The following is a 24,118-nucleotide window of genomic DNA, read 5'->3' on the forward strand; positions in this document are numbered from 1 at the left end:
ATACCGGTCCTGCTGATGGGTTAAGGACCTTCTACGGCCCTGTCCAGCTCTCCTAGAAGAACTGCCTGTCTCCTGGAAATTCCTCCATGCTCTTGAGACTGTGCTGACACAGCAAACCTTCTGGCAATGCCATGTATTGATGTGCCATCCAGGAGGAGTTGGACTGCCTGTGCAACCTCTGTAGGGTCCAGGTATGGCCTCATGCTACCAGTAGTGACACTGACCCTAGCCAAATGCAAAACTAGTGAAAAACAGTCAGAAAAGATGAGTAGGGAAAAAAAATGTCAGTGACGTTCACCTGTAAAACCATTCCTGTTTTGGAGGTCATCTCATTGTTGCCCATCTAGTGCACCTGTTGTTAATTTCATTAACACCAAAGCAGCTGAAACTGATGAACAACCCCCCTCTGCTACTTACCTGACCAGATCCATATCCCAGGAGCTTCATTGACTTGATGCTAGACTCTGATTACAATGTCTTCCTTTCATTTTTTTTGAGCCGTGTACATTCCACAGTTATCCTCCTCACTGTCACCAGAACAAAGTTTTTAGTGAATTCAGCTTTTTGAGATGATCCCTTTCTGTTGTCTCGTTTTTACAACAGAGCGGCAGGTTAGTGTCAGACCTGGAAAAATCTGTAAAATAAAGCCAGCCATGCACCAGAAAAAGTTACTTCAAAAACTATCCTTTCAGGAACGATTGTTCAATTTCCGAGCAAGGGAGGACTGACCATTCGAGCCCGGGGTCAGTAGGGGGCCCCATGAGATGCCCTTGGTACCTTTCATTGGCTTTTTCATAGGCTTTTTTGGGTGTGGGTGAGGACACCAGGGCCCCATGATCCCCTATTGACCGGGGGCCCCATAAGTTGTCAGTCCTCCAAGGTAAAATGGACGTTCATTTTCCACCGCAGCAAGGACCAGTGATGAGGTACAACCTTTCTACATTTCACACTTCTTTATTAAAATTATTTTACAGTTTTGCGAAAATCAGAGGTAACAAGCAGGAATATTAGGCCTAGATGTGTAATCTAGGAATTCAAGTGTCAACATTCCGAACAATCAATGACCTCAACAAGCATATGTCTAGCAGGCAATTTTCAAGGCACATTCACAAAAAATGTAGTTGCAAGAAAGTAGTACAGTTAAAAATTAAATAAAAAAAAAAAAATGATACAAAAACATACATTATGACTGGTGTATACATAGACATCCATGTAATATATTAGTAATGTTCTCATATAGCTTGGAAGTAGTTCTTGTTAAGAGATGAAGTCCGAGGGGAGAAATCACCTTTGTGCTGGCGAGAGTGTGGAGAGATAGGCACAATTTATCACTTATGGTGGAAATGCCCAAAGATACAAATATTCTGGAGAAGAGTGGTTCATCAAATTAGAAAGATTACAAAAACTGATATTAATTTGGATCCTGGAACCTGCCTTTTACATAATACAGAATCATCAGTAAATCAATATAAAGAATCAGGTGTAGGGTACTTCGGGAAATTCAAAAATGACAAAAAGTGACATTCACTAAAATCACTAACATAACATAGTATTCCATTCCTGTATCAAACCATTTCACATACATTTTGTCCCGAGTGCTTTGTCCGGCGCCCTGCCTGCAATTTTACTGTTCTTTCTGCCTGGAAACTGAGAAATGTCCATGGTGTCCAAAAAGCGTCCCTTTAGGTCAAAAGCGGTTTTAGACCGGCTAGAGAACAGCGATAGTAAATCAGAACCACTTGCAGAATTGAGTGATAATGATTTGTGGGGGAAATTCGTCATCAGACACTGAAAACGATTCTGCGACTTTGCTCAGCGATGTGCGAACTTGGCGCTCTATTTCACATTTCAGTGTTTTTGGTTTGATTATATTATTAAATTAAATTTATTATTATTATATTATTATTTTTATGATTATTTATTAAATTATAATTTATGATTTCGTGTTTCAAATTTTGTCATCCCCGGGATGTTTACTAGACTCTTGTTCGGACAGATTTCAGTGAGTTATTCCTAAAAATTACAGCCCTACAATAAAAAAAAAACATATTTCCATGCAAAAAAATGGTACCGCTTTCAGCACCAAAAATCTAAAATAATCATACAGCCAGGGAGGTTAAAGAAGAAGGTACAGGTCTGTGAGCCAGAAATCTTGCTTGTTTGTAGGTGACCAAATACTTATTTTCCACCATAATTTGCAAATAAATTCTTTCCAGATCAGCCAATGTGATTGTCTGGATTTGTTTTCTCATTTTGTCTCTCATAGTTGAGGTCTCCCTATGATGCCAATTACAGGCCTCTCTCATCTTTGTAAGTGGGAGAACTTGCACAATTGGTGGTGACTAAATACTTTTTTGCCCCACTGTATTATGCGAAATGGAAAAAAATGGGAAGAGTTTAGATCAAAAGTGAATAGATGAAAAAAAAGATATCTCTTAATTCCTACCCATCAGTAATAAGAACATTTTTAAGGCTTCTTTTTCCAGTGTTTATAAGAGAAAGACGAGGGGACGGGTGGGGGGAATCTTAGATTTGCTATGGGGAGGGATGGGAGAAAAAAAGGAAAATATGAGAAATGAGTGAATAATTTGGTTTTTGTTTATTTTTCTTATTGATATATATGAATGTAAAGAATTTGTATTGTGAATTTTAAATTTCCTAATATGTTGAAAACTAATAAATATTTAAATTAAAAAAAAAAAGAGATGAAGTCCACATGAAAAGACTTTTGAACACTTGTCTTCTTCAGGAGTACATGTGCACAGCAGGGGCGGACTGACAACTCATGGGGCCCCCGGGCAATAGGGGATCATGGGGCCCCTGTGTCCTTGCCCAAACTCAAAAAAGCCTATGAAAAAGGTACCAGGGGCATCTCATGGGGCCCCCTACTGACCCCGGGCCCTTGGGCAGTGCCTGAGTTTCCAAATGGTCAGTCCGCCCCTGGTGAACAGTATATGTTGTTGCCACCACAAACAGTCTTAGTTGTACCAGCTGACATGACATATGAAGTGCCGCCTCAATGGCTCAAGACGGAACTCACCGAATCCACAAATACCAGAGAACAATCACAAGGGTCGTCAATAATGCCCACAGATGGATTCAAGTTATGTGTCCAATTTATACTAGGGCCAATCTAAACAGGAGCCAATTAACCTACCAGCATGTCTTTGGAGTACCGGAGTACCCGGAGGAAACCCACACAGGCACAGGGAGAACATGCAAACTCTGTGCAGGTAGTGCTGTGGTTGAAATTCCAACATATGACCCTAGTGCTGCAGATGGAGGTGCTAACCACTTAGCCACTGTGCTGCCACTGTTTTTTTTTCTGGTTAAAATAAAGAAGAAAAAAACTAAAAAAAAAGAAACCAAATGCCACCACCACATATAAGGACTAGTAAGCTGTAACATGTTGCATTTTTGTTCTTTGTTTTGTTCTTTTGGCTTAGCTACACTTTAAGACAATTTAGTTGCTCCAGACCTTTGCACTGTTTGTTACATACACCAGAATACTACACACTGCATTACATACAACTGCTCTTTGACCTCTGCAGTACATACTACTAACCTCTGAACTCCAGACTTCTGAAGCCTTTGTTACATTCCCCTGACCTCAGTACTCTGCCTTACTCACTCCTGACCCCTACACTCGGCTTTACATACTACTGACCTCTGCGTTACTTATCCATGACCCTTGCACTGTGCATTACATATCACTGACCTTTGCACTTGTGTTACTCCTGACCTGTGCACTCTGTATTACATACTTCTAACCTCTGAACAACCATCTTACTTCTGACAGCTATACTCTGCATTACATACTAATGACCTCTGCACTCTATGTTACATACTCCTGACCCCTGCTCTATGTGTTGCATACTATTGACCTCTGCACTCTATGTTACATACTCCTGATTCCTGCACTATGTTTTACATACTATTGACCGCTGCACTTTGTGTTACATACTCCTGACCCCTTCACTGTGTATTACATACTATTGACCTCTGCACTCCGTGTCATGTACTTCTGACCCCCTGTTACTTACTACCGACTTCTGCAATACCCTTGACCTCTGCTCTCTGCTTTACTTACTACTGACCTCCAAACTCTGCATTACATACTACTGACCTCTGCACTCTATTTTACATACTCCTGATCCCTGCAATGTGTGTTGCATACTAATGACCTCTGCACTCTATGTTACATACTCCTGACCCCTTCACTGTGTGTTACATACTAGTGACCTCTGCACTCCATGTCATGTATGTCTGACCCCATGTTACATACTACCAATCTCTGCAATACCCTTCACCTCTCCTCTCTGCTTTACTTACTACATACTAATGACCTCTGAACTCTGTGTTACTTACTATTGACCCTTGAACTCTGCATTTCTACTGACCTCTAAACTCTTCAAACCTTCCTTACATTTTAATAGGGCTCTTTGCTATGTTATCACCCCAAACACCATTTGCTGCACCCGGGTGATCTTTGATCTCCTTAATGTTGTTTAGGTAGACCTCCAGACCTGACTTCTCCTGTGAGTTGCAGGAGTGCACTTCATTCTGCACTCCTGTAACCCATATTTAGCGGACAATGCGCTAAATCCTGCTGTCAGCTGAGGTCACTGAGCTGGATTGGGCTCTAGAGAGATCCTGACTTTAATGTCAGGATCTACCCAAATGCCTGACTGGTAGCTAACTCAGCCTCTCAGCGAGCTGCTGAGAGCCTGAGCCAGCAGCTCCCGCCCCCTCCACAGCCCGATGCTCCAGTGAGCGCTGGAGGGGCAGAGCAGTGAGCCAGCAGCTCATTGTCCTAGGCTCTCTGCTCAGTGAAGTCTGAGAACTGAGCAATCAGTGGTCTTTGATCACTCAGTTCTTGGTCTTAGAGCCAGTGAAGGATAGATCCAGCATCCACCTAGGGAAGATTGTGTGCTTGTTTTTTTTTTAATTCCTGAACTTCTCTTTTAAAGTCTTGAGCCTTTTACACGCGATGAGAATATCAGACGAATGATCATCCTTTTTTTTTTTGCATACTAGTCTCATGTTGCAAAGGAATAGATTACTAAAGTTACAAAAATTCTCTTAAAACAGAATACGACATTCTGCAATGACCTAATGTAATTGTATTGTATTGTAATGTATTCTTTCAATTCCGAGCATGCGTGGTCTTGGTCGCTCGATTTTTTTACGGACAAATACTGTCCTGATTAAACAATAATCCTTCTTTTATATAAAGTGCGTGTGAGCCACTAGAATACTCATATAATTTAAATTGATAAATTGTGATAATTAATTATGTGTACTATTATGGTTCACTGACACTCAGACACATACTCCTATTGATGTGTTAATCAATCCAAAATGTAAAATACAACTGTGTCGCGCTCCAAATATATATAAAAAAAAAATTATAATTAAATAATCCTACAAGTGCTTAATTTGTAATTAAGCACATTAATAAGGGGATTAATTTTATTACAATTATTAAATATTAATTTTAAACTTGTAAGATTATTTAATTATCGTTTTTTTATATATTTGGAGCGCGACACAGTTGTATTTTAAATTTTCAAACAATAATCGTTTGTTCTGTTATTGTACTAGAAAGAAATGTTGTGTTTGTCCCTTCAGATAATTTGCATGAATTGTCCTGACCAGCTCTCGAAAGCTGTACACCAACCAGGGGCGGACTGACAACTCATGGGGCCCCCGGGCATTAGGGGATCATGGGGCCCCTGTGTCCTTGCCCAAACTCAAAAAAGCCTATGAAAAAGGTACCAGGGGCATCTCATGGGGCCCCCTACTGACCCCGGACCCTCGGGCAGTGCCTGAGTTTCCAAATGGTCAGTCCGCCCCTGGCACCAACGATCAAATTATCGGCTGATTGCTCCGAAAGCAGTGTTTTTTGTCCGATTTACTCATCGTGTGTACCAGGCTTAAGCGACTAGACGCAGAGCGGGAAAAAACAGTTTTGGCCAGAAGTTGTGAAGATTCCTTCTCAAGGTCATCCGACTAAGGCAAGTATAAAGAAGAAATGTAAGAAAGGTGGAGTCAGTTGGTAAAAGTATAAGTTTCGCACTGTGATTTAGAAAATAGAAAGATTTTCGTAAAATTGATGATCTGATTACATCCAACTTAGAACAATACAACAAAAGCAGCAAAACAAATAAAAAAGAATCCAGCTGTGGAAAGCTTGGACGCTGTAGACGTTGTCCTTGAAGTCTCATCGCCGGGGACGGTGGACGACCCGTCCCTTCCGACACTGGTCGTACCAGGAGCCATGGTGAACTCTGTTGTTGCGGAGGACAGACCTAAAAGAAAAAAAGTCCTTTTATTATAACAATTAGCTCTGTGTACTGTGCATGTAGTATGAATAGTGTAGATACTTCCATACATCTCTGGGATTATGCAACTCAAACGTTGAACAGCTCTTGGTCACATTTCATAGAAGAGTGTACAGCTAAATGCATTTTAAAACAAAGGAGTATGAACTTTAGTCCAATTGAGATATGGAGTGGGATCCACTGAGAAATGGAGGGGGATCCACTGAGAAATGGAGGGGGCTCTACTGAAAAATGGAGTGGGATCCACTGAGAAATGGAGTGGGCTCCACTGAGATATGGAGTGGGCTCCACTGAGATATGGAGTGGGCTCCACTGAAAAAATGGAGTGGGCTCCACTGAGAAATGGAGTGGGCTCCACTGAGACATGGAGTGGGCTCCACTGAGATATGGAGTGGGCTCCACTGATATATGGAGGGGGATCCACTGAGATATGGAGGGGGATCCACTGAAATATGGAGGGGGATCCACTGAGAAATAGAGGGGGATCCCCTGAGAAATGGAGTGGGATCCACTGTGATATGGAGTGGGCTCCACTGAGTAATAGAGTAGGCTCCACTGAGAAATAGAGTGGGCTCCACTGAGGTATGGAGTTGGCTGTACTGAGAAATGGAGTGGGATCCCCTGGGAAATGGAGTGGAATCCACTGTGATATGGAGTGGGCTCCACAGAGAAATGGAGTGGGCTCCACTGAGTAATAGAGTGGGCTCCACTGAGGTATGGAGTTGGCTCTGCTGAGAAATGGAGTGGGATCTACTGAGATATTGCATGGGCTCTACTGAGATATGGAGTGGGATCCACTGAGAAATGGAGTGGGATCTACTGAGAAATGGAGTGGGCTCCACAGAGATATGAAGTGGGATCCACAGAAAAATTGGAGTGGGATCCACTGAGAAATGGAGTGGGCTCCAGTGAGATATGAAGTGGGATCCACTGAGAATTGGAGTGGGATCCACTGAGAAATGTAGTGGGCTCTATGAAGAAATAAAGAGAAGAAATGCAGAAGAGAAAGGACATTTTTGGCAAGACCAACAGGTATCTCCTTGCACACAGATGACAGATAACAAAATGCTTCCAATGCTAAATTTAACAGATTGAAAAGGAGCAAAAAGAGGAGTTCACCGTTCGGGTCTATAGACACCGGTCACTAGATGCTCCAACTGTAACACATGGAGCAACAAGCACTCCTAAGCCATAGTAATACATAAACCATGCTTCTGTTAATGAAAAGTATATTTTGAGAAGGAGTTGTAGGCGGAGAAGTCACATCCGTCACGGCAAACGTTAAGTTCTCTGTTGGAGGACTTGTGTTGGGAGGACTTGTGCTGGGAGGACTTGTGCTGGGAGGACTTGTGCTGGGAGAACTTGTGTTGGGAGGACTTGTGTTGGGAGGACTTGTGCTGGGAGGACTTGTGCTGGGAGGACTTGTGTTGGGAGAACTTGTGTTGGGAGGACTTGTGTTGGGAGGACTTGTGTTGGGAGGACTTGTGTTGGGAGGACTTGTGCTGGGAGGACTTGTGCTGGGAGGACTTGTGCTGGGAGGACTTGTGTTGGGAGAACTTGTGTTGGGAGGACTTGTGTTGGGAGGACTTGTGTTGGGAGGACTTGTGTTGGAAGGACTTGTGTTGGGAGGACTTGTGCTGGGAGGACTTGTGCTGGGAGGACTTGTGTTGGGAGGACTTGTGTTGGAAGGACTTGTGTTGGAAGGACTTGTGTTGGGAGGACTTGTGCTGGGAGGACTTGTGTGGACTTGTGCTGGGAGGACTTGTGTTGGGAGAACTTGTGTTGGGAGGACTTGTGTTGGGAGGACTTGTGTTGGGAGGACTTGTGTTGGAAGGACTTGTGTTGGGAGGACTTGTGCTGGGAGGACTTGTGCTGGGAGGACTTGTGTTGGGAGGACTTGTGTTGGAAGGACTTGTGTTGGAAGGACTTGTGTTGGGAGGACTTGTGCTGGGAGGACTTGTGTGGACTTGTGTTGGGAGGACTTGTGTTGGGAGGACTTGTGTTGGGAGGACTTGTGTTGGGAGGACTTGTGCTGGGAGGATCTTGTGTTGGGAGGACTTGTGTTGGGAGGACTTGTGTGGACTTGTGTTGGGAGGACTTGTGCTGGGAGGACTTGTGTTGGGAGGACTTGTGTTGGGAGGACTTGTGTGGACTTGTGTTGGGAGGACTTGTGTTGGGAGGACTTGTGTTGGGAGGACTTGTGCTCACTCTAGTGGTAGAATGCGGCACTGTGGCAAAAATAGAAAATATTTTAGAGTTTAATAAATTAAAGCGCATCTACACCGTAAAAAAAAAATATCTGGGAAATCTGTTAACATTGTTTGAGATTTGAGAGGACATAAGATTACCGTTAGGATCAACTCGTATTTTTCTGCACTTGCACAGAGCAAAGAGCAGGAACATATCTGATGGGACTTTAATTGAGGTACAACATTTGCATAAAAAAAAATGTATTGCACAATAGATGGAAATCTTTTTTTACATAAATAAAGCAATTTATAAAGAAAAGGCAGGAGCCGCACAATGTGACGTCACGCCGCCGGATCACGGAGATCCGGTGGCCATTTTTGCTTACCAGCTGATCAGTGTATTAGGCAGCAATATGCTGCATTTGCTCCTAAACATACGGATGCTTTGGATTTTCATTTAATCTCTGCACAAATAAACCTATTTAAAATACCAAATGACTACACTATGGGCACCCTTCTTTTTTGCTCTGCACTGAGCATTTAAATCCTCGGGAACCCAGGTGACTATCCCAGTGTCCAGAGTAGGGAGACCCGCATCAGGCTGTATTCTATCCCACCTTAAAAGGGACCTCTGGCTGACGTCTTACTACCCCAGACTCCAGAGGAGGGTTATCCATTCCAGGCTGTAGTCCATCCAGGGGCGGACTGACAACTCATGGGGCTCCCCGGGCAATAGGGGATCATGGGGCCCCTGTGTCCTCACCCACACTCAAATCACACCCAAAAAAGCCTATGAAAGGTACCAGGGGGCATTTTATGGGGCCAAATGGTCAGTCCGCCCATGATTCCATCCCACCATAGAAGGGACCTCTGGCTGATTACAACATATTAATACACTGCGCATTTAAGATGTGCATCTGGTGAGTGTGCATTTTTACTATATCCCGCACGTCACCGGAATATTTGGTTGTATGACACTGGGATTACAAGATTGATTTACATCCGGATTACTGATATTTATTGGGACTCTTATAATTCCATTATCTGGACAATAACCATTTATTCATTATTTGGATTATTTATTATTATTACTTATTATGGTATTAAGTTATTTAGCATTTTTCTCTGGATAATAAGCACTTTATTCAGGTATTATTTAACACTTTATTTATTCTGGAGATTATACAGATATTTGTCAAATCCATTTTAGCACTGCACTTTTACATCTTTTACTTGACATAATAATACATGTATACATTCCATTTTTTCAAGTATTTGACAAAACATAATAATGGCTCGATGCGTTTCGTGACAATACTCTCGCTTCTTCAGGAGCAGATGAGATTATTGTCACGAAAAGCATCGAGCCAAAGGATGTACCCATTATTATGTTTTGTCAAATACTTAGAAAAATGGAATTTATGCATGGATTATTATGTGACCATCGTATAGATTGTATGCCGATATATGGTAGCGTTCACAAGTCAGCTTTCCTTTTTTTTTAATAATTTGTTTTATTTATGTAAAAAAGATTTTCATCTATTGCGCAAATAATATTTTAATTCAAAAGTTGTGCCTTATTTAACCCCTTGCCTACCGGGCACTTATACCCCCTTCCTGCCCAGGCCAATTTTCAGCGTTGTAGCACTTTGAATGACAATTGCGCGCTCATGCCACATTGCACCCATATAACATTTTTAGCATTTTTTTCACACAAATAGAGCTTTCATTTGGTGGTATTTAATCGCCGCTGGGTGTTTTATTTTTTGCACTATAATCAAAAAAAGAGCAAAGAAAAAGTTTTTCTTTGTTTCTATTATAAAGTTTTGCAAATAGGTAATTTTTCTCCTTCACTGATGTGCGTTGATGAGGCTGCACTGATAGGCAGCACTGATGGGCACTTATGGGCACTGATAGGCAGCACTGATGGACAGTGATGAGGTGGCACGGATAGGCAGCACTGATGGGCACTGATAGGCGGCACTGATGATGCAGCACTGATGGGCACTGATAGGTGGCACTGATGGGCAGCACAGATGATGCAGCACTGATAGGTGGCACTGATGGGCAGCACAGATGGGCGACTCTGACTGGTGGCACTGCTGGGCAGCAATGCTGGGTGGCACTGATCGGAGGCACTGCTGGGCAGCGCTGATGGGTGGCACTGATAGAGGGGCACTGCTGGACACAGGTAGGTGGCATTGTTGGGCACTGCTGGGCACTGCTGGGCACTGATGGAACAGGTGGATGGCACTGCTGGGCATTGGTGGGTGGCACAGGTGGGCGGCACTGATCATCAGGGCACTGATCATCAGTGTGGATCTGTTCTCTGACAATTGCCGGTTATCAGCAGTACTTTCCTCACGCTGTCACAGTGTGAGGAAAGTGCAGCCGATAACTGGCAACTGTATTTACCCGGTGATCTGCTGTGTCATTGGACACAGCTGATCATGTGGTAAAAGACCACTGTGATTGGTCTTTTACCACATCACGTGATCTGCTGTGTCCATAGGACACATCGATCACGAAGATCACCAGGTGCATGCTGCTGGGGCACTATTCCTCCCAATGATATGAGACACTATTTTGCCAACAACAATGGGGCGCTATTTCCCCCCTAATACCTAATGTGGCGAAGTGTTTACTCCCACCGATGCCAGGAAAATTTCCACTCCTGCTGGCCACAGTCCGGCCCCCCTAAACTCTGAAGGACAATAAACTGGCTGTTTGTTTAGAAAGTTTGGCGACCTCTGCACTAGGCCATAGTAATACATAAACCATTTTGTTTGTTAATGAAAAGTGTATTTTGAGAACCCCTTCGGTTGTCTTCCAGGGGATGCGGACCCGGATGAATGCTATGTTGATCAATGAACAGATGTCTAGCATTCTTCATGATTCTCATCCGAGATTCCTTAAGGTTTGTGAACCTTGGATACGTTATTCCTTGCCATCCCTGCCTCCTACTAGTTATGGCCTCTTATAGTCTCTGCCTGTGCTAGCCCTGGATCCGTGATTCTTCTAGTTTCCCTTTTCTCCATGTTTTCTTTCTGATTCCTTTTCTTTTTTTAATTTTCTTTTTCCTTTCTTCTAACCTTTTTTCTTTCCTCTTCTTTTTCCGGTAATATGTTGGATTACTGTTGCTAATAATTGGTTCGGCTTTTTGCCGTCTCTCCTTGATGTCATGGCGCTTACTGAGTCCACATAATTCAACATATTCTATTAGCATTAAGCCTGGTTTTCATTTGTGTAGACAGGTGCAGAATTATCAATAGGAACTATCAATCGATCTGAACTCTACCCAACCGTGTTCTAGGGATTCTAGTAGATATTTGATGTCTTCTGCAATCTGTATATTTATTTGGCAAGCTCACAATTTTTGGTGTATTTTCAACTCCCTCCATATCTTTTGGCTTTTTACTATTGCAGTTTGCATCGGCGAATTTTAGCATTTTATTAGCACCTGAAGAAGTGATTGGAGGTCCAGCTGTGTTGTTTGGTGAAGCCGTGGTCCAGTTTGTTGCCGTATCATTTGAGTCATCTGAAAAAATAAGGAAACTACATAAGCCAGGGTTTTTCCACCAGGATTCCGTGGAACAACGGAGTTCCTCCAGAGGTTGCTAGGGGTTCCTCAAGAGTTTGCTAGGGGTTCCTCAAGAGTTTGCCAGGGGTTCCTCCAGAGAGTTCTAGGGGTTCCTCAAGAGTTTACTAGGGGTTCCTCCAGAAGTTGCTAGGGGTTCCTCCAGAGGTTGCTAGGGGTTCCTCGAGAGTTTGCTAGGGGTTCCTCCAGAGGTTTCTAGGAGTTCCTCAAGAGTTTGCTAGGGGTTCCTCAAGAGGTTAGTAGGGGTTCCTTGAGCAATAAGTAATTTCTGCTTCTCAAATAAGTTCCCACTGACAATATTGTCTCTTCCCAATGACCACAAGTGTAAGGAGCATTCTTCCCACTGACCATCACACTAATATATCATGAGTTATAGATATAGTCATTTTAGCAGGGGTTCCCTCAGACTTGAAAGTAATCTTAGGGGTTCCTCTGTCTTGAAAAAGGTTGAGAAAGACTGACATAAGCCAACCCCTTTCCTATTAAAAAAGGTTCTTGGGAATGCAAAGATCAAAGAGATGCCTCTACAGTCTTTCCTAAAATAATGGATATTTGTTAGGATTATAGTTTGTTGATGTATCATTGGTGATCATGGGCAAAAGCGGCATCGGAAAATCACCCAGACCCACATGAGTCCAGCCATTCATTAGACTCACCCAAAGGATTCCAAATGGCCCAATCTCAGAGGTAGACACAGTTCACTTATACCAAGTAACATAGTATATTGAGTTGAAAAAAAGATATACACCCATCAGGTTCAACCAAAACACAAATAAAAAAATGGAAAACTCTACAGAGCCCTCAGCTCACCGTTGACCCAGAGATTATAAGGTTAATAACTCCCTGGATTAAGAGTCTATGGAGTCATTAAATGATATATAATTTCCCTTGCACATGGTTGATATATATATGAAAGTTACCAGGGGCATCTCATGGGGCCAAATGGTCAGTCCGCTCCTGATTCCATCCCACCATAGAAGGGACCTCTGGCTGATTACAACATATTAATACAGTGCGCATTTAAGATGTGCATCTGGTGAGTGTGCATTTTTACTATATCCCGCACGTCACCGGAATATTTGGTTGTATGCCACTGGGATTACAAGATTGATTTTTATCCGGATTACTGATATTTATTGGGACTCTTATAATTCCATTATCTGGACAATAACCATTTATTCATTATTTGGATTATTTATTATTATTACTTATTATGGTATTAAGTTATTTAGCATTTTTCTCTGGATAATAAACACTTTATTCAGGTATTATTTAGCACTTTATTTATTCTGGAGATTATACAGATATTTGTCAAATCCATTTTAGCACTGCACTTTTACATCTTTTACTTGACATAATAATACATGTATACATTCCATTTTTTCAAGTATTTGACAAAACATAATAATGGCTCGATGCGTTTCGTGACAATACTCTCGCTTCTTCAGGAGCAGATGAGATTATTGTCACGAAAAGCATCGAGCCAAAGGATGTACCCATTATTATGTTTTGTCAAATACTTAGAAAAATGGAATTTATGCATGGATTATTATGTGACCATCGTATAGATTGTATGCCGATATATGGTAGCGTTAACAAGTCAGCTTTCCTTTTTTTTTAATAATTTGTTTTATTTATGTAAAAAAGATTTTCATCTATTGCGCAAATAATATTTTAATTCAAAAGTTGTGCCTTATTTAACCCCTTGCCTACCGGGCACTTATACCCCCTTCCTGCCCAGGCCAATTTTCAGCGTTGTAGCACTTTGAATGACAATTGCGCGGTCATGCCACATTGCACCCATATAACATTTTTAGCATTTTTTTCACACAAATAGAGCTTTCATTTGGTGGTATTTAATAGCCGCTGGGTGTTTTATTTATTGCACTATAATCAAAAAAAGAGCAAAAAAAAAGTTTTTCTTTGTTTCTATTATAAAGTTTTGCAAATAGGTAATTTTTCTCCTTCACTGATGTGCGTTGATGAGGCTGCACTGATAGGCAGCACTGATAGGCACTTATGGGCACTGATAGGCAGCACTGATGGACAGTGATGAGGTGGCACGGATAGGCAGCACTGATGGGCACTGATAGGCGGCACTGATGATGCAGCACTGATGGGCACTGATAGGTGGCACTGATGGGCAGCACAGATGGGCGGCTCTGACTGGTGGCACTGCTGGGCAGCAATGCTGGGTGGCACTGATCGGAGGCACTGCTGGGCAGCGCTGATGGGTGGCACTGATAGAGGGGCACTGCTGGACACAGGTAGGTGGCATTGTTGGGCACTGCTGGGCACTGCTGGGCACTGATGGAACAGGTGGATGGCACTGCTGGGCATTGGTGGGTGGCACAGGTGGGCGGCACTGATCATCAGGGCACTGATCATCAGTGTGGATCTGTTCTCTGACAATTGCCGGTTATCAGCAGTACTTTCCTCACGCTGTCACAGTGTGAGGAAAGTGCAGCCGATAACTGGCAACTGTATTTACCCGGTGATCTGCTGTGTCATTGGACACAGCTGATCATGTGGTAAAAGACCACTGTGATTGGTCTTTTACCACATCACGTGATCTGCTGTGTCCATAGGACACATCGATCACGAAGATCACCAGGTGCATGCTGCTGGGGCACTATTCCTCCCAATGATATGAGACACTATTTCGCCAACAACAATGGGGCGTTATTTCCCCCCTAATACCTAATGTGGCGAAGTGTTTACTCCCACTGATGCCAGGAAAATTTCCACTCCTGCTGGCCACAGTCCGGCCCCCCTAAACTCTGAAGGACAATAAACTGGCTGTTTGTTTAGAAAGTTTGGCGACCTCTGCACTAGGCCATAGTAATACATAAACCATTTTTTTTGTTAATGAAAAGTGTATTTTGAGAACCCCTTCGGTTGTCTTCCAGGGGATGCGGACCCGGATGAATGCTATGTTGATCAATGAACAGATGTCTAGCATTCTTCATGATTCTCATCCGAGATTCCTTAAGGTTTGTGAACCTTGGATACGTTATTCCTTGCCATCCCTGCCTCCTACTAGTTATGGCCTCTTATAGTCTCTGCCTGTGCTAGCCCTGGATCCGTGATTCTTCTAGTTTCCCTTTTCTCCATGTTTTCTTTCTGATTCCTTTTCTTTTTTTAATTTTCTTTTTCCTTTCTTCTAACCTTTTTTCTTTCCTCTTCTTTTTCCGGTAATATGTTGGATTACTGTTGCTAATAATTGGTTCGGCTTTTTGCCGTCTCTCCTTGATGTCATGGCGCTTACTGAGTCCACATAATTCAACATATTCTATTAGCATTAAGCCTGGTTTTCATTTGTGTAGACAGGTGCAGAACTATCAATAGGAACTATCAATCGATCTGAACTCTACCCAACCGTGTTCTAGGGATTCTAGTAGATATTTGATGTCTTCTGCAATCTGTATATTTATTTGGCAAGCTCACAATTTTTGGTGTATTTTCAACTCCCTCCATATCTTTTGGCTTTTTACTATTGCAGTTTGCATCGGCGAATTTTAGCATTTTATTAGCACCTGAAGAAGTGATTGGAGGTCCAGCTGTGTTGTTTGGTGAAGCCGTGGTCCAGTTTGTTGCCGAATCATTTGAGTCATCTGAAAAAATAAGGAAACTACATAAGCCAGGGTTTTTCCACCAGGATTCCGTGGAACAACAGAGTTCCTCCAGAGGTTGCTATGGGTTCCTCAAGAGTTTGCTAGGGGTTCCTCAAGAGTTTGCCAGGGGTTCCTCCAGAGGTTTCTAGGGGTTCCTCAAGAGTTTGCTAGGGGTTCCTCAAGAGGTTGCTAGGGGTTCCTCAAGAGTTTGCTAGCGGTTCCTCCAGAGGTTTCTAGGGGTTCCTCCAGAGGTTGCTAGGGGTTCCTCAAGAGGTTAGTAGGGGTTCCTTGAGCAATAAGTAATTTCTGCCTCTCAAATAAGTTCCCACTGACAATATTGTCTCTTCCCAATGACCACAAGTGTAAGGAGCATTCTTCCCACTGACCATCAGACTAATATATCATGAGTTGTAGATATAGTCATTTTTAGCAGGGGTTCCCTCAGACTTGAAAGTTATCTTAGGGGTTCCTCTGTCTCGAAAAAGGTTGAGAAAGACTGACATAAGCCAACCCCTTTCCTATTAAAAAAGGTTCTTGGGAATGCAAAGATCAAAGAGATGCCTCTACAGTCTTTCCTAAAATAATGGATATTTGTTAGGATTATAGTTTGTTGATGTATCATTGGTGATCATGGGCAAAAGCGGCATTGGAAAATCACCCAGACCCACATGAGTCCAGCCATTCATTAGACTCACCCAAAGGATTCCAAATGGTCCAATCTCAGAGGTAGACACAGTTCACTTATACAAAGTAACATAGTATAATGAGTTGAAAAAAAGATATACACCCATCAGGTTCAACCAAAAGACAAATAATAAAAATGGAAAACTCTACAGAGCCCTCAGCTCACTGTTGACCCAGAGATTATAAAGTTAATAACTCCCAGGATTAAGAGTCTATGGAGTTATTAAATGATATATAATTCCCCTTGCACGTGGTTGATATATGCAATATGAAGATAGTGTTACCTTATTAACCAAGCTTGGAGAGCATTCATGTTAAAGATGAACATTCTCCACTCCTTAATAAATTACCTCTTAGTGTCCCATATGGAATAAAAATATATTTTCAATATATATTTGTAATATTTGTTGCAAAGATTATGAAAGCTAGGCATAGAAGTTTGACCAGTTTGGGTTCACTACTTGATGAAAATTAAACAACTGAGTCAAGGAAGGGTAATGGTCTCAAATAGAGATGAGCGAATCGAACCAGGCGAACCGGAATTCGAGTCGAATTTCAGGAAATATTCGATTCGCGTCGAATCGGAAATTTTGCCTACTTCGGGTGCGCGAATCGAATATTTCCCGATCAGCCGGCAAAAGTGTCCCTGCAGTGAGCTCCGCTATTTCTGACAGTTCTCTGACAGAAGGAACACATGTTTAGCGGTTGAAACATTGTATCTATTAGTTTCCATTTAGGATACAGATGTTTCAACCGCTGTACATGTGAAGAAGCTGTCAGAGAACTGTCAGAAATAAAGGAGCTCTGCACATACACTTTTTGCCGGCTTGGAATTATTCTTATTTTCATCCTACTTCTTCTTCTTCTTCTTCTTCATCCTCATCCTCTTCTTCTGAGGATGAGGATGAAGAAGAAGTAGGATGAAAATAAGAATAATTCCAAGCCGGCAAAAAGTGTATGTGCAGAGTTCCTCTATTCTGCAGATACACGTAGAGGAGCTCTGCACATACACTTTTTGCCGGCTTGGAATTAATCTTATTTTCATCCTACTTCTTCTTCTTCTTCTTCATCCTCATCCTCATCCTCAGAAGAAGAAGAAGAGGATGAGGATGAAGAAGAAGAAGAAGTAGGATGAAAATAAGAATAATTCCAAGCCGGCAAAAAGTGTATCTGCAGCGCTCCTCTAAGTGTATCTGCAGAATGTCATTTATGGAAACAAATAGATACAATGTTTCAACCGCTGTATGGAGTGAATGTCCCAGAACTGTCAGAAATAGTCTATTTCTGACAGTTCTATGACATTCCCTCCATACAGCGGTTGAAACCGCTGTATGGAGTGAATGTCCCAGAACTGTCAGAAATAGACAGAAACTGTCACAGAACTGTCCTTCTTCTCATCCTTCTCCTTCTTCTCATCCTTCTTCTCATCCTTCTTCTCATCCTTCTCCTTCTTCTCATCCTTCTCCTTCTTCTCATCCTTATCCTTCTCCATCTTCTCATCCTTCTCCTTCTTCTCATCCTTCTCCTTCTCCTTCTCTTTCTTCTCATCCTTCTCCTTCTTCTCATCCTTCTCCTTCTTCTCATCCTTCTCCTTCTTCTCATCCTTCTCCTTCTCCTTCTTCTCATCCTTCTCCTTCTCCTTCTTCTCATCCTTCTCCTTCTCCTTCTCCTTCTTCTCATCCTTCTTCTTCTCATCCTTCTCCTTCTTCTCATCCTTCTCCTTCTTCTCATCCTTCTTCTCATCCTTCTCCTTCTTCTCATCCTTCTCCTTCTTCTCATCCTTCTCCTTCTCCTTCTTCTCATCCTTCTCCTTCTTCTCATCCTTCTCCTTCTCCTTCTTCTCATCCTTCTCCTTCTCCTTCTTCTCATCCTTCTCCTTCTTCTCATCCTTCTCCTTCTCCATCTTCTCATCCTTCTCCTTCTCCTTCTTCTCATCCTTCTCCTTCTCCTTCTTCTCATCCTTCTCCTTCTCCTTCTTCTCATCCTTCTCCTTCTCCTTCTTCTCATCCTTCTCCTTCTCCTTCTTCTCATCCTTCTCCTTCTCCTTCCTCATCTCCAAGGGCATTTAAATTAAAGGTACAGTGTTCTGCACTAATTTAAAGGCTCTCTGAAGCCTAGAAACCCTTTTAATAAGTTAACTTCGTAGCGAATTAATTCGCATCGAATCGAATTTCATACTGGAATTCGCCGAATCAGCCGAATCGAATTTTTGAGAAATTCGCTCATCTCTAGTCTCAAACAATGGTGGTGGTGAACCTTCTATATCATTGATGATAACAAATTATTATAACATAGTCTATCAGACAATTCCAAACAGAATTTATCCCTACCAATATTTCCACTGGCATCTTCGGGATGTAGTTGGTCCACCTTAAATGCCCAGCGTCCAGTAAAGTTGACGTTACTTGTGTTGGCTAAATTGGCAATGCCTAATGAAAGGGACCCTGGCAGTGTGTAGTATCCTGTGTCATATCCACTGTTCAGTCCAGCCTGTGAAACAAAAGGACACATTATATTATAACAAGCAGTGTGTGGAAAATCTTTCAATGGGGACACATGGTCCGGTCCAGGAGCGGACTGACCATTTGGAAACTCGGGCACTGCCCAAGGGCCCGGGGTCTGTAGGGGGCCCCATGAGATGCCCCTGGTACCTTTTTCATAGGCATTTTTGAGTTTGGGCAAGGACACAGGGGCCCCATGACCCCCTACTGCCCGGGGGCCCCATGAGTTGTCAGTCCGCCCCTGGTGCGGTCGCAACTTTCTAAGATGAGTATATCCCTCGTGTTGGAGAGATCTCTATTGCATCTCCAGGATCTCCCCAGCAGGACATTTACAGCAAAAACTATTTCATGTTCTAAGTCCTCCCTACTATATGAAAAACCTAAAAAGAAAAGATTTTTTATACATACAGTTTAATAGCTGAGAACCTGTACAGCTGACAACCATCCAACCATCAGCAGTTCACATTGTCCACCCTCCTCACACTATCAAAGGTAAAATATTTAGTGAGCTTCAAAAAAAGTAATTTTAACTTTGCTTTACCGGCACACAAGGCACTAGGACTATATGAGACACATCCCAGAGCACCGTGGGCCAACTAATGAGACAGCACACTGCCTGCCTTTTGGCTTGATTTGTCTGATTGAGTCAGAGGATGCTATCCATTAAGGAAGAAGTCACTCCTCTCAGTCATTCACGTATCTGTTTAAAGTGCCTGAATGCTCTAACAATGGACATTTGTTATTTGCTCCTTTTCGGTCCGTTAAATTACTCATTAAAAGTGCTTTGTTTTATCTGTTCGATAAGTGTAAAAAAAATCAGTTGATCCTGCCAGAAATCTAGTACAGCCCTCAGTGTCACCTTAAATTGTTAGGACCTGGATCACCTGCTGGTAGCACCAGGGTGGAAGGTTGTATATTGTTACATAGTTAGTCGGGTTAAAAAAGACAAAAGTCCATTCAGATCAACCATTTAAAAAAAAGTTATCCTATACCCACAGTTGATCCAGAGGAAGGCACCCCCCCCCCCCCAGCAAAGCATGATCCAATTTGCTCTTGCAAGGAAGAAAAATTCCTTCCTGATCCCTTGAGAAGCGATTGGATATTCCCTGCATCAACTTTACCTATAAATGTTATATCCAGTTATATTCTGAGTATCCAAGAAAGAATCCAAGACTTTCCTACAGAAATCCACTGAGCTGGCCAGAACCAGCTCTTGAGGGAGTCTATTCCACATTTTCACAGCTCTCACTGGGAAGATGTTGTAGTTCCGGTGTTCACCAGTGGGTGTCTCCCAGCAGCCAGCAGATCCCAGTAATTAGTTTCCACCTGATGCTGGATGTTGGTAGGGTATTTAGCTCCTCCTATACCCTATACACATTTTATTTTGTCTTTCCTTAATGCTCTCAGTAAGGAAATCTTTTTTTTAATCATTACAAATTTAAAAATGTATAATTCACAGACTGATGATGTTCTCACCAATGCCAAATGTCCATCATAGTGAGAACCTGGTACTAGTTTCTGCTGCCAAAGGAAAATTACTCAACTGTGTTCAAGCATTTTATTGTGTCTTTTCTAAATGTTGAAGAATTTTTTTATTAATTAATTATTAAGAATTAAAAACTCACCAGTGCTGCACGTCCCTCCTGGTAGGAACCATTTCCTTGTGTACTTGGCCACTGAATGTCATCATAATTGTACAGAAGGAAGGTCTGAAAGCCATCGGTGATTAGGACAGCCTGAAATGTGTTCACCTGCAGATACAGAAAATGATCATTTAGGTTCTGAAAATCTAAACAGCACAACGAGGTTCAGATGAACATCAACAAGGGTGAAACAAATCAGCTGTTGTAGCTATTTAAAAAAAAAGTAACTTTATTAGGTCCACCTTTTCAATTGCTTGGTAATACAAATTGCTAATCAGCCAATCACATGGCAGCAACTCAATGCATTTAGGCATCTAGACGTGCTAAAGACAACTTGCTGAAGTTCAAACTGAGCATCAGAATGGAGAAGAAAAGGGATTTAAGGTGGCATGGTTGTTGGTGCCAGACAGGTCTGAGTATTTAAAAAACTGCTGATCTACTGAGATATTCACGCACAACCATCTCTAGGGTTTCCAGAGATTGGTCTGAAAAAGAGAAAATATCCAGTGAGCGGCAGTTGTGTGGAGGAAAAAGCCTTGTTGATGTCAGAGGTCAGAGGAGAATGGGCAGACTGGTTGTTGTGACATTGAGATGGTAGGGTCGGAATTTGGCATAATCAACATGAAAGCATGGATCCATCCTGCCTTGTATCAACGCTTCATGCTGGTGGTGGTGTAATGGCGTGTGGGAGATTTTCTTGGCATTAGCAAGGTGGACCTAATAAAGTGGCCAGTGATTGTAGGTCTTCTTCTTCACCTTGTTTAGTATTTCTTCACCAAAATATGCAACTCGGTGCCATGTGGCTACAAACACCCACTGAGCTGTGAAATTCATGGCATCAAAGTAAGTCCTGATATTGGAGGTGGCCCGGGACAGAAGTGCGGGATCGGTGCTCTCACGGTAATATATATCCCCCGCCAATGTGTTATCTATATCAGACCAGAACACAGCCAGGAACGGGTTCCCAAATTCAACAGGAAGAGCTTGTGGTGTAAATTGACTGATCGGTGATGCAAATGATAACAGGCCATTATTGTTCACCTGCACGTGAGAGAAATGAGAAAAAAAAATGTTTTTCAACCACAGCAATATATAGTATATAATATAACAGCCTCCATTCAAAATGTTGAGAGCACTTTTTTTTTTTTTTATAGGCGTGCTTTAGAAATTAAGTTCAAAATATTCTGTATGTATAAAAAAAAAATCAAGCATGATGCTTACATAAAGATAAGAGAAAGCCCTTCCAAAAAGTGGGATTTCTCTAGAAGATATCATCATTGGAGATCCTCCATCATCCGTCTTTGGATTGACAGTGTCAATAGCGGATCCATAGGGGTAAAGAAGATCTAAAGCCAAGATCAAAATATTGAGTCAGAAACATCATTGTCTCATTTTATACTTTCATTTAACAAAGGATCTCCAGACAAATGGCTAAATACACAGATAAAATGCATAAAGGGGAGCTGATTTTGAAGGGTTTTAAAATATGTCCATCCCAGGGGTGGACTGACCATTTGGAAACTCGGGCACTGCCCGAGGGCCCGGGGTCAGTAGGGGGCCCCAGGAGATGCCCCTGGTACCTTTTTCATTGGTTATTTTGAGTTTGGGCAAGGACACAGGGGCCCCATGATCCCCTATTGCCCGGGGGCCCCATGAGTTGTCAGTCCGCCCCTGGTTCATCCAGTCCAGAGATTTATAGAATCTCAGGACTGGGAAGATTCATAGAATCTATTGAAGCAGCTGAAGGGTAAGTGTCATGGTCAGTGGTCCAGCTCGGAAACCAGTAGCTATAGCAGTAGATCAGTTCCCACCAACCAGCTGGATAAGTGCAGCAGCAGACCACCCTGGTGGATGACGCAGGCTCACCTGAGGTGAGGAGTCTAAGCACTAACCGGTGTTGACCAGAGCTCCTGATGGTGGAGGTGGGTTTTGCTGTGTGTAAGTACCGGGTTTTGGTCCTCAGGTCCACCAGGAAGTGAGCAAGCAGATATAACAGATAGGGATCAAGTAGGAACGTAGTCAGTAAAGAAGCCAAAGGTCAGTAACACGTGGTCGCAGGTTGGGATCAAGCAGAAGCATAGTCAAGTAACAAGTCAAAGGTCGGTAACAAGTGGTTGCAGGTTGGGATCAAGCAGAAGCATAGTCAAGTAACAAGTCAAAGGTTGGTAACAAGTGGTCGCAGGTTGGGATCAAGCAGAAGCATAGTCAAGTAACAAGTCAAAGGTCAGTAACAAGTGGTCGCAGGTTGGGATCAAGCAGAAGCATAGTCAAGTAACAAGCCAAAGGTCAGTAACAAGTGGTCGCAGGTTGGGATCAAGCAGAAGCATAGTCAAGTAACAAGCCAAAGGTCAGTAACAAGTGGTCGCAGGTTGGGATCAAGCAGAGGCATAGTCAAGTAACAAGTCAAAGGTCGGTAACAAGTGGTAGCAGAGATGAGGACGGCAGCAAGAGTGACAAGAACAGATGTTCGCTGGAGAGAGCACAATAATTGGGCAAACAAGACGTGCCAAGACATGACTTGAGAGCATGGGCGGACTGACCATTCGAGCACTCTGGCACTGCCCGAGGGCCCGGGGTCAGTAGGGGGCCCCATGAAATGCACCTAGTACCTTTTTTATAGGCTTTTTTGGGTGTGCTTTGATTTGAGCAAGGACACAGGGGCCCCATGATCCCCAATTGCTAGGGGGGGCCCATGAATTGTCAGTCCACCCCTGCTTGAGAGAGCACTATAATTGGGCAAATAAGACGTGCCGAGACATGACTTGAGTCAGGAAGTTCATTGGAGGAGCAAAGAGTTCAAGGTTCACCAAAAAACAAGAGACAAGGCAAGAAAATCCAAACAATCAGACAGGCAGCTCTCCAGCATCTCAGGTGGCTCAGCAAGAAGAGACATCTCCAGACATGGCAGAGGTCGCTGGTTCAGATCTGGGTCCTGACAGTAATGTTCATCATAGATCAATTAGGAACATCTTATGCCTAGTTTATACTACTTTTAACAAGTTGTTTGTGAATTTTTGTTACCTGAAGACAGTACAAAAGGAGAGGTGATAGTAGTGGTGCGTGTGGTGAAGGGTCCAGGCGTAGTTCTCAATGGAGTGTCCGTAGAATTTTCATTTTCTGTAGAATTATCTAGGAAGAAAAAAGAAAACTAAAAATGTGTACACACAGCCTCCTAACCCACCTACCACATCCTAGCTTTTGTAAAATGATAAAGGATCAAGAAAGATCCAAGACATGTCCTATGAGATTATTTTTTCTACTTTTACCTAAAGAACATCATCGCCATGCAACCTATACGGGGTGACCAGGGGCGGACTGACCATTTGGAAACTCAGGCACTGCCCAAGGGCCCGGGGTCAGTAGGGGGCCCCATGAGATGCCCCTGGTACCTTTTTCATAGGCTTTTTTGAGTTTGGGCAAGGACACAGGGGCCCCATGATCCCCTATTGCCCCGGGGCCCCATGAGTTGTCAGTCCGCCCCTGGGGGTGACACTGGACCCGCTCCACGAAAAGGTAAGTTGTAAAGAAAGCAGATGATCCCCGCA

At 42.8% G+C, this 24,118-nt stretch overlaps 1 protein-coding gene across 1 annotated transcript in view; it reads right to left on the bottom strand.

The window, feature by feature from the left end:
• Positions 1-934: 934 nt before the first annotated feature.
• Positions 935-24,118, bottom strand: part of LOC149432291 (uncharacterized) — a 46,367-nt gene continuing 23,183 nt past the window's right edge. Inside the window, exons 15-22 of the mRNA XM_089665292.1 lie at positions 23,595-23,702; positions 21,795-21,919; positions 21,330-21,614; positions 20,556-20,681; positions 18,760-18,919; positions 15,668-15,745; positions 11,994-12,071; positions 935-6,311 (exon numbers count right to left, since the gene is read on the bottom strand). Of these exons, the coding sequence (XP_089521418.1) occupies positions 6,136-6,311; positions 11,994-12,071; positions 15,668-15,745; positions 18,760-18,919; positions 20,556-20,681; positions 21,330-21,614; positions 21,795-21,919; positions 23,595-23,702 (1,136 nt within the window). The 3' untranslated portion in view covers positions 935-6,135. The remainder of the gene's footprint in view (positions 6,312-11,993; positions 12,072-15,667; positions 15,746-18,759; positions 18,920-20,555; positions 20,682-21,329; positions 21,615-21,794; positions 21,920-23,594; positions 23,703-24,118) is intronic.

The sequence above is a fragment of the Staurois parvus genome, unplaced genomic scaffold (genome assembly GCF_062004578.1).
Source record: "Staurois parvus isolate SC_StPar_1 unplaced genomic scaffold, SC_StPar_1.0 ptg002174l, whole genome shotgun sequence".
Classification (NCBI taxonomy): Eukaryota; Metazoa; Chordata; class Amphibia; order Anura; family Ranidae; genus Staurois; species Staurois parvus.